At 29.0% G+C, this 12,255-nt stretch overlaps 1 protein-coding gene across 1 annotated transcript in view; it reads left to right on the plus strand.

Annotated features, from left to right (window-relative positions):
* The window catches only part of LOC106691770 (farnesol dehydrogenase), a 42,469-nt gene that overhangs the window by 22,892 nt on the left and 7,322 nt on the right, over positions 1 to 12,255 (plus strand). Inside the window, exons 2-4 of the mRNA XM_014437659.2 lie at positions 1,189 to 1,360; positions 2,286 to 2,415; positions 11,359 to 11,488. Of these exons, the coding sequence (XP_014293145.1) occupies positions 1,189 to 1,360; positions 2,286 to 2,415; positions 11,359 to 11,488 (432 nt within the window). The remainder of the gene's footprint in view (positions 1 to 1,188; positions 1,361 to 2,285; positions 2,416 to 11,358; positions 11,489 to 12,255) is intronic.

The raw sequence follows: 12,255 nt of genomic DNA on the forward strand, positions 1-12,255 counted from the left end.
AATATAAATAATTGTACACCTAGACCATCTTCCTACGTCAAAATTAAAAATAGTTAAGTGAATTCAAAACATGCATTATTTTTTAATGTTTTCTAAAACATAAAATTGACATGAAACAATTAGATATAAAAATATTTGTCTATTGATTATTTCTTATCTTCTATTTTTGAGTAAAATATTTTCAAACCTGTGACAGAAAACATAATATTATGTATATGCCTAAAATGTCACTTAATAGTAAAGCTCATGAAAACATTAATAGAATAATTGATTCTGGGAATAATAGTTGAAACAGAAAATATTGAGGAGCTGAAAGAAAAACAATATTTGCATTTTACAAAGCTAAATGCTTTCCTCTACTTCCCAGAGAAATGACCGTCTTCTCTTTCTGTCCATAAATAATGTAAATAACAGCAGCAGTGATTCCGAAATATCTTCTTCTACTTCATATTCATTAACAGTACCAAAATAAAATGGCGTTATTTTAAAATATCAATCTTTACGTTTAGAGGAACTGTATCTTGATAGCTAACATAGTTTTTCCACTTTATCAATTTATAAAAATATTGTTCCACTTTATCAATATATCAAATATATTAAAAATATAAGACTCTAGGTGGTAGAGCGTAAATCATTGGACATATACAAAAAATTAAAATATAATAAATAATTAATCATTTCAAAATTAAAACAACAATCTTTTTTATTCGTTTTTCACAAATATCAATATATATTAATTTAGAAAAATATAGACTACATAATTTTTTCCCCCCAACACTGAAAAAAATGTACTTCTATAAATGGACAAATAAATATTACCCAACTATAAGCACTTCCTGACAGATCATTAATTAGATCATTATTTATTGAGTTGCACTGCAACCGTGAGTCAATCCTGTGGGTTCTGGACTATTATTGGGGTATACAAGTGGGAAAAAATCTGGCGGTTGAGCGTGATCTTGAAAAATATCACTTCATACCGTACTTCCTTACAAAGTGCCCCCCCTCCCCTTGGGAACCCTTCATGGGTCTTAATAGTTCAAATTATTATTATTATTATTATTATTATAAGCACTTACTTGAAGATATTATTCCTTGTTTAATCTAGACTTATACAACAATGTCCATAAATTAATATATAATCATATTCTGATTTCGTTTACTTTATTTTGTTATTTGTTTATATAGGAATTGGCCAATGAAGTGAAAAACGAGCCTGGAAAAGTCTACCCTGTTAAAGCAGACCTTACTAATGAACAAGACATCGTCAACACTTTCGACTGGGTTGAAAAGACCTTGAAGAAGCCGGTTCACGTTTTGGTTAATAACGCAGGAGTATCCGTCTTGAGGAACACTATTGGTATAATATAAAAACTATATATATTAAATAAAAAGAGGATTTAGCTCTAACTTGAAACTCACTTTTCTACTTTACCAATATATTTGATTCCCAATGAAGGGAAGATATATTTTTATAGCTTGAAACATTTGGTCATATACCTGTAATTAATCCATAACATGCTAGTTAAATATGATCTTAATGTTAAAAAGTCAATAAAAACATTGATTATAATGATTTTAAAGCCATATTAATAAGTTTTTAACTCATGCTTTAAATTGACTGCTCTTTAATGTCAATATTCCTTTACCTACTTGATTGTTTTTCAATCATTTCCTTCTGATAGAAACAGAAATATCCTACTTTTTTTTATTTTGGACCAAATCTTTCATCGAAGGCCTACCTATTCCAGAATAGGAATATCAAGATTTATTTTTCGGGGTCATTCCAAAATAATTACAATCTTTTTTATTTATTTATTTTTTTTAACACTTTTCCTGGTTATTTCTGACTTATAGGGAATCGGGGCATAGTTATCAACATGTAACCAACCTATTACACCAATGGTAGGGGTCAAGTTTTCGTATCGCAGGACTGTCACGACTTGTATGGTATTTCCACAGAGTGGATTCGTACCGGCGCCTCGGCAGTAACGAAGCAGCCAAGTTTGAGGCCTTAACTCTCTTGGTCACAAACTAATAAATACTGACTAAACCAGGTGGAAATTAAACCCGCTATATTCTAAACCATGCCCCTATGGGAAACGCCCCAATTTGATCAAGTTCTTCCCAAGTGTTTTTGTTCACCCCACTGCTCCACAATTCATACTAACAAAGTATCTCTGCTAGTTAAACAAATGACTAAAATAAAATTACATCAAATTATAATTAATTACGAATAAGAAGAATAATTATGACACCAGATATGAACAATTTTTATTTTTTAGACGCGAAAATGGACGAATGGAAAAAAATGTTCGACACCAATGTCTATGCAGTCGGCATCTGCATCAGAGAGCAACTGAAGTCGATGAAAAGTCACAATGTGAACGATGGCCACATTATAAATATTTGCAGGTAATCTATTTACACGAATTATACAAACTAATAAAAATTTAATTGTATAACGAATGAATATCACTGCTTTAAATAGCGGCACATCTAATAACTGATCTTATTATGTTTACTGAGGCACTACAGACTTTCCTAAACTTATTAGTGTTGTTACAAATTAACTCTAGGCTACGAGACACTCTAAGTCATTTATTCATAATTATTTTCAAAAAGAATATTTATTTATCATCATTATTATTTGTGTGGTACTATAAATTCTAACACTATGAACCATATAAATCGCTCGCAATGTCGGGTGGAATTCTATGTACCATGAATTTTGAAGCAGTTGTAGAAGACAAAACATTCAAGCAATATTTTAATGCATTCTGGGAATTAGCAAAGGTTATAAATTCCTATAATTCTGACAACTTGAAACTCCACACACAGCACAATATATTTTAACTTACGTGTTACACATGTCACCGGGCGCAACGCGTTGACTCATTGTTATAATCTTTATCAGAAAATAAACCTAATTATGATTCCTTGGTTAGAGACATGCGAACTCAGTCTTTCCATTAATTTTAAGCCAACAAAGTAAATTCTAAATCTGTCTTTACCAGTTGCTACTTTGAATTAATAAACATTGTTAATAATTGTTTATGCTCTTTTAATTCTCCTGAATCTTTAAATAATTATTGTTGTTGTTTTTACGTAGGTACGTAGATAAGCCATACATCTTTATTTCAGTACTAGGTGTACTCAGCGAGATAGATTAGCTAAAAGAAAGTTATATTGTTCTTCCATGATAAATTTTCCTGGCCCCAAAAAAGCCAAAAAAAAACACGAAAGTGACATATTGAAATCAAATTATCAGCCTTATTGTGCAATTTTATAACAACGTTTTCATATTTGGGAATAAATATTACAAGAACTTATGCATTGAAGTTGATAAAAAAAAAATGCATTTTAAGTAAATAAAAATCTATCTTGAAGAAGTGTTGGAAAATCGATTTTTTTAGGTACTGCATACCCTCAATATTGCTATCCAAAGTTTGGTCTGGAAATTTATTTTCTTCATGAGCCTATATCCCGAAAAGTTAATGAGTGATTAAAAAAATTAAAAATGTTTTTTAACATATATTTTTCTTATCTACCAGTACCTCACTGGAATGCACCTTATACTGAAAAACATAGTATAGAAATAATATGCATTTCACAACCTTCCTCACCACTTAGTAGACTACCCCTATGTTAGTCGGTCGCGGCACACTTATAAGATAAAATCCAGATCTTATACACTAAGTTAGCCCTGACACATAACATCAAGAAGGTATCATAATGTATACATGTGTATGTATGTATGTGAGAAAAGATATACAATTTTGACTGTTAAAATTTTGTATTATCTATTTAAGTATTTAGTTTCAGTATAAATGTAAGCGTTAAAAATTATAATGTAAATATTGTATTGTAAAATTAATTTTTGTTTTATCTGATTATTGATGTTCTAATGCGCTAAAACCAATTGGGTCATATGGCTAGGTTATATTATAAGCCAATAAACCGAACTTAATCAAGGTAACCAATGAAAACAAATTAACTTATTTGAATTGATTCAAAGAAATTTCTGAGTATAAGTCTTGGATTTTATCTTCACTTGCTTTGGTCATTATAAATAACTCGGGCGAGGTTAAAAATATTAATATCGGACATATATAAATTACATATATTTACATGATATAATTAAAAGAATGAAAACAGTTATCTCTTTCCCACATTTTTCTTTTTTCTTTCCTTTCTTGTTCCTTCTATTTTACCATTTCAGAATTTTATAGAAGGGACAAGAAAAGAAATGAATTGAAATACTTGTATTTAGCGTATAGACTGAAATTGATTGTAAAAGGAAACTGTGGGAAAGAAACAACTGTTTTCTTTCTTTTTATTATATCATGTAAATATATGTAATTTATATATGTCCGATCACGGATTGATTAGTATGCTGTGTAATGTAGCAACCCGATGTATTTGGGCAGCATGGATGAATAAAATTGTAGAAATAATTTTGCATTTTAGTAAATATTGACTACAACTAAAATGCAAAATTCCACTAGCGTAAGCCAACCAAGTTACAACCTTCATTGGACCTCTCACCTAACCTTATAATGCCAAAAGGCAATCCAAGGTATCCTTAACACCCAACTATACATATAGCATACCTCCTATATGTATGTACCAAATATTCACTAACATCATTACAGGAGGGTATGAAAAAAAAAGTGCATTTTAGTTTTTATATATAGTGAACTATAAACTATAACAAAATAAAAATTATTTTGCTTTTAATATAATAATACTACTGTTGTAAATTTTTAATAAATAGCTATCAAAGTGAATATTCGTAACAGAATATTGATGGTCTGAAGCCAGCCTAAGACAAGCAACTTCTAAGACTGAACAAGAGATTAAAGCTATTGTCTTGCTTCTGAGAAGGCAAAGCCTTTAAATATCACCACTTCATGTATCAGAATCTATAGCAGTCTCGTTATACTGAGTTTGAGTTATCACACATTCGGTTGGTCTGGAAATAAAAAAAATTAAACAAACTTATTAACTGTAGTGTAATTATTTAAATATAAGGATCACTTCCTAATATTGATAAAATAATTTGCATCTGAAAAAACCTAACTAAGAATTATAATTAAAACATTTTAGTAGTTATGGAAAAGACTATAAGTCAATGATTACTAATTATAATCACTTTTTCTCACTAAATTTGAAGATGAAAACTTTTTTTTTTGTATGAATTTATTCAGTACAGATGGAAAGTTTTCGTAACGGTGAACCTGTACTAAAGGTCTAACAAAATCCAGAAAATATTACAAGTATGCCTGAATAAAAAATAGGAATAAGAGTTCATTATTTCAATGATATTTCCAAGTTAGCAATGTATATAGCAAGGTGGAACCTTGTACAGAATACTCCAGGGATTCGTCCAAGACTCTTCGACGATAAAATCGTCCCTACTCTATTCATCCTTCTTCATTAGTAATTAATCGTTTAATAAATATAAATCATAAGTTATTACTTTAACCTGAAAATAACATCCATATGGAATATAACTATATTATTATTATGGATCAGTGTTTTTTTTTTTCAATTGAATTCAATAAAAACCCTAATGCATTTTCTCTTCTAACAGCCAGAAGATATAATTTAGTATAATTGAATCAATTTTAATAACATTACTGATGTCTACGGGACATTTCGAAAAAAAAAATGGCACTTTTAGGATGAATGTTTTTAACGATTTTATTTTCATTTCTGAGTGAGTTTTCCCATCAACCATATACGTAAACAAAAAAAAACCTGTGGTTGATTTTAATATATATCTGTAAGAGAGACTATTACTATCATAAATAAAATTTTAAATTCACTCTTTTCCAATAAACAATTATTTTATTTATTCATTTGTGAATTCCAAACCCATGAATAGTGTCATAGATTGAAAGTTTTCGTAGTTTGAATCTGTACTAAGGGTCTAACAAACACAGTAAAATATTAAAAGTACGCCTAAGTACCAGAAACTAATAATAAAAATAGGGATTCATTACTTTAATGAATATATTGACCATATCTTCTGAAGGGGTTGCCTGGACAACTTGAAATTCCGTGTTAGCTATGAACATAGCGGAGTAGCTTGCCAAGTGCAACATTCCACGAAATACTCTTATGCATTCTTTGAAGAATCATTGAGGCTAAAATCGTCCCTGCTCGATTCCAACTGTGATTTCGGGGATTTCATATGAATTTTGGAAGTTTTCAAATAGTCAACAATTTTTTATCCCTCTCCTTCCTTCTCTTCCACCCAGGTCTCACAATTATCTATCCACATTTTTATATTATTCTCAGTCACACCTTGCTTGCCTTATCGCTTGTAAGTAGGAATGTGCGTTTTTGAGAGCTCTTTTAAAATTTAATAATAATAAATTATCATTATCAGTATATTTATAGGGTAAGTTTTTTATTTATTTTAAGAAGGGGAGCGCGATGGATCAGTGTTTAGGTGCTATTCCACTAACACCAATGCATAGGTTCGAGTCCGCCAGTGGCAGATAATTATTAATTCAGTAACTATAGCTCTGAGTCAACTCTGCATGTTCAGGAGCCCTACTAAGGCACAACCTGACTCTCTAAGTGAGTACCCTTAGTTGGGAAAAATATTGAAAAAGTTTGAACGTGATCTTGAAAAAATCACTTTGTATCACCAACGCAACAGTTATACGGTTAAAATATTTGCCATGTAGCTGCTCAGTTTTCTGTACTGGTATTTTTTTTTTGGCACTAAACATTTTTTTTTTAAGTTATTGGGAGAAATAGGAATAATTAATGGATACAGAGTAGTAATCAAATTAAATTAAATTTTCCATTAAAATTGTTCTCAAACAGTTCTAGCGAAAATTAATCTCCGGTTGCTAAACTAATTGACTAAGAAAAGAGACTCTTCAGTGTCAGGAAGCGAAGCACAAACATGTCAATGAAGACAGAAGAGTGAATATATTGGCACGGTGTAGGGAGGAAAGGGGGGGGGTTAGGGGTTGAAGTTGAACGAGCCCTAACAAGATGAACTACCGCCTTCACTACAACTTGTCTGGACAAACTTCTCTAACTAATAGAATAGCTAATGTCTAATCGATAATTCGATTTGAAATGAATCATACTAAACAAATATAAAGCGAAATGATTTAAATTTTCGTAATTTTTTTTCAAAATTATTGTTATAACATTTATTGTTATAACATTAAAAATGATTTTATTGTTATAACATTAAAAATGATAAAAATTTTTTTTTTCAAATACAAATTCACTTCTTTGAGTTGAGATCAATCCTTCCATATATCCATGCAAAATACGCATCACACAACTTTCACTAACCACCCTGTAGGGAAGTATCATGTATTCATGATCTTTAGTTTAACATGTTAAATCGTCTTAAATGGAAAGAGTTATGTTACATGGAGAAATATTTCGTTCTTTTTGCACGTTGAAACGATATAATATATAACATGGTTCAAAGTCTGCTACTAGATCTATTAAATGGAAAATGACGTCACGCAACAAACCAGCTGAGCTCGACACCATTTTGTTAGGTGTTGTGTTAGGTTACTGGCTAGTAGTTTGAGTTTTGATCGTGTTAGTATTATTTTGGAAGTTTTTAAAACTAATAAATCATTGTCTGACAATAATAATAATATAATGACAGTTTTCAATTAGCTCATCTTGATTTTCTTACAAGTTAGACACAAGACACTCAGAAGCCAAATTTTCACACAACTTCCGTTTTTCACTCAATTTAGGCATTTTGTAATTAATTACTTTAATCACAACTTATAAGTAAACAATCACTTTCGAAGGAAAGGTTACTAAACATGTTGCACAGGAAATCCGCTAGGAGCTCTTAAGCATTTACCATTTGACATGACATTAAAAAGGCCTCTTCATAGTCCTATACTTATAGCATCTAATATGGTAAATCATTTTAAATTTAACAAAACGTCATGAATACCCCTTGTGTACGTCCCCAAGTTTTGTGATGATTCGTAGGCTCGTGTTAAAGTTAGCCCTACTTTTTGAAAGAAAAAAAATCTATTTAACAGGAAAGGTGAACATTAGATATAAAAAAAAATTTCTTGCTATAAAAATTCATATATTAGTATTTTAGTGAAGATAACGAACATAAATTTTGTCCCGGTCAAGAATATTAATAATAATAATGATGACATTATTTATTTATTCTGGGATTGATCCCTTTAGAATAATATTACAGGCGTCAAAATTAGGCTTAAGAACCTTAGAGTAAAATACAAAATAAAAATGAAATTCTAAACCATCATAAAATATAAAGAATTTGAAAATATTAAAATTAATAACAATGATTAACAGATTATATAAAATAAAATTAGAACAAATAAAATAAAACCATATGTCATATAATAAAATATAAGGTGACTAACTTATGATAATAAATGATAAAAAAACAAATACAATTGAACTAAAAATAATAAATGAAAAGGTACAATTTCTGCTAATATACATAATTACAACTATAAACGAAAATCAGAAACATCAAATACAGAAAATATATAAACCTATGGTATATTTTTTTATTATTATCAGAATGGTACTACAAAAAACATAATCTAACCAATCATATTTGTAAAGAATAATCCAATAAATTAAGTAAAAGGAAAACCAAAGGAGTAGTGTTGATTATGTGAGTCTATTTACATACATGTTTATAGACTTTTGGTAAATATTAATCTATCTAACAATATTTATGGTAAATATTTTCTCTCCATCTATTCACATCTTATTTGAAACCTTTAATTGTTGTTCTTCCAAAATAACAATTAAAACTTATTTCTGGGTGGATAGAGGGTGCTACGGGATATGAAAGTTGGAAGGGAATTAAGGAGGGAATAGAATTCCAGAATACAGCAGATTAACTAAAAGATAATAGCAATGAATCTGAAGGGACGGTTTTTTTAAGTCTAACTTGGATTTACCTTTTTTTCCATTTTTCTCTTTTAGTTATTAATAAGAATTCTTTATTATTCTGTATTCGTAAACTGTTTATTATTGCTAACGATGTGAACTGATTATTTCAAACAAAATAAATGGTAATTTGCAGATTATTGTATAATTCGGCATTTAAGCCATGTTGAATTATCTCAATGAAAATAAGACCTATTTGGCAGTAAAGACCACTCAATTTCTTATAGATTCATTAAGTTAATTGAAAATCGTTATAGCCGTTTTTGGTAAATCGATTCATTGATCTGGGCACTTCCATTCCGTCGATTTAAATGAAATAGTCCCTGCCTGACTCAAGAAATATAACCGCCCTAAATATGAAATTTCAGTTTCATACTACTTTTTGAATTAAGCTTTGAGTGCTTATAAGTATAAATATAAGCTTTGAACTAGCCACTAACCATTTTGCGAGACTTTAAATTTATTTAAACTTGGAGGACCTTAAAACATCAACTTTAAATCATATTAATAAATATTGAAAAGATATAAAAGTAATGTAGCAAAACATTGATGTATTTTTATAGTAATTTCATAATATGAGAGTATAAGGTTCAAGACGGACGTGAACAGAATCAGAATCTTATTTTTTTTTTTCTCGTCACCGGAAATCTTGTGATGTTAGTTCTATCTGATATTAGAAAATATGTGTATCACACACATACATATTACCGTCGCCTAGATTAATCATAAAATAAATTTCTATTATTTTTATACCCCAATCTTTTATTTGTATCAAATTTATAAATATAGATTCTAGAAACACATTACATAACTTTTCTATTCAAGTAAAAAATTTACAATTTGGATTGCTAGAAAATTTTCCATCATTGAAAAAAAATAAATACCATATTTGGTCATGACATATACGTGATTACCCAGCAGATTCTGCCAAAACTACCTTATGTTGCACCACATACGTTATCAACTAAATTCGGCGACTCGTCAAACACTACAAGTTTGGAATGTTTCTAGAAAGACCTTAACTTGTCATTTGTGTTTTATGCACCTAACCCAGAAAATAAAAGGGGAATAGAGAGTGAGGTGATCCCAGTTTTGTTTCTACCTTTCATAAATAGCATTTCACACTCAAAGTTAACTGATAATTTCTTTTTAATAAGTGACGGTTACTCGAGAAAAAAATGTCATTATTTGCTGTATTTTATGAATCTCATCATTTTTAGCATATAATTGTTTGAATAATATAAGTCATAAGATATCAATGAAACCTGAAAATAACATTTGTATGGTATATAACGTTTATATAATATATAAATATAAAAATAACATTTATATAATATATAACTATCATTACTGTTGAATAGTTTTTTAATTAATTTATTAAATTCCTATTTATTCATTAAATTGAAAAATCTTATTGCACTCTAAAAAGCTAAAAGAAACAATTTTATATTACCTAATCAGTTTTGTGACATTACTGATGCTTACATTTAGAAAAAAGATACGCCATTTTTTTATTTTTCATAAATTATTCTTTTCTGGCTAGTAAGGTGATGTGGGGAACCCCGAAACACGAAATAAAAAAAATCTAAAATTAACAATTTAAATTAAAACAAATAATTGAGAAATTATTTATATAGAATAAGGTATCGATAGTTGATTTTATATGCATACATTATTTTAATTATAGACTCATAACCACTGTCATATCCTTAAATGTTGTACTTTTTCTGAGTAAATTGAGTTCCACAGTTAAAATAAGTAAATTAAAGGAAATAATATGCAATAACTTTTATTCTCTAGTTTGAAAGAGGAAACGGACAGGATCTCTTGCCAGTAAAATAATATTTGGCTTAGAGTTCAGTATACACCAGTGAATTCCAAACATCAGCTAGTTACAGAAGTGCTGATGAACATAGCAAAGTTAATACAGAACGTGGCTAGCTTACAAAGGGAATCCAACCTCTTTGTGGAATGAGCTAAAATCAAATAATTGACACCCGGCATTAGAAATCCGACACAAGAGGATAAACAGTTATAGGTAGAAATATTATGAAGCAGAAAAATCAACGGTATAAAGCATGTAAAGTAAAAATTAATTTTTTAAAAACTACAACAATGACAATGAGATAACGTTATAATTTTAACAATTTTGGAAACTTTTTCTAACTAAATTATGTAACCCTCCATAGAATTATTTGACAATTGTCAACTTCTTCCAGTTCTTAATTATGATGTATTTATTAAATAAAATAAGATATTCCTCTTTGTTAATCATCTATCTTTATTTTATAAAAACATCCGTTCGACAGTTCTAACTGCTTCGAAAACCTTAAACTTATAAATGAAATATTACATTCATAAAAGTGCAATAATGATTTCTTAAATATTATTAAAATTATTATATTTCAGCATCGTCGGGCACAGAATCGTCGACTTCCCAGGATTCTACGTCTACACAGCAACTAAGCACGCCGTCAAAGTTATAACAGAAGGCGTTAGGCAGGAATTACTGAAAGAGCAGTCCCAAACTAAAGTTACAGTAAGTTATTAAACAATAATTGAGTAAATACAGAAATGAATGAGTTAATTAGAAATTTTCAATTAGCAAATAAGGAAACAATTGAATGCTTAAAATAACAAAAATTAAATAACAAGAGGCGAAACAGTTTATTTATTCAGTGATTCTACTCAGGTAATTGAGTTGCCGTAACGCACAGCATTGTAAACCATATTTTACAATGCTCAACGTTTGTCCATCAGCGAAATTGTTTAGTAGAGTGATATTTAAACAAATATTTACATTAAATTTAAACATTGGTGTGTATTTTATCCTCCAAAATTCAATTACAAAAAGAGCCAAACAAAGAGATATTTTTCAAAGGTCGTTTTAAAATTCATTTAAATTTCGATAAACAAAGAAGAGCATAATTTGAAATGGTTTATTATTGGTGCAATAGTCTCAAAAAAAATATTATAATTATTCTTGAAAGAGACTTATATATATAAGTCTCTTTCAAGAATAATTATATATATAATCTTTTATTAATAAAACATATCGAAATAATCTTAACCTTCTTTATTAAAAAATATTAAATGCCCAACGTTTCGGTCAATCCAGCCATCATCAAGGGCAATGTAAAAAATAACAGCTTTATTATAGTTTTATAACTTATAATCAACAGTAGCAAAACATTATTAATTATAATTTGGAAAACCTGAATTTTAGCATAACATCCTCACATTGATTGATTACACTTTGCAGGCTACTATGCCAAAGTATAAACATAGTTAAAATAAATCTATAAA

The sequence above is a fragment of the Halyomorpha halys genome, unplaced genomic scaffold (assembly GCF_000696795.3).
Source record: "Halyomorpha halys isolate HHAL.00 unplaced genomic scaffold, Hhal_1.1 Scaffold2981.1, whole genome shotgun sequence".
NCBI lineage: Eukaryota > Metazoa > Arthropoda > Insecta > Hemiptera > Pentatomidae > Halyomorpha > Halyomorpha halys.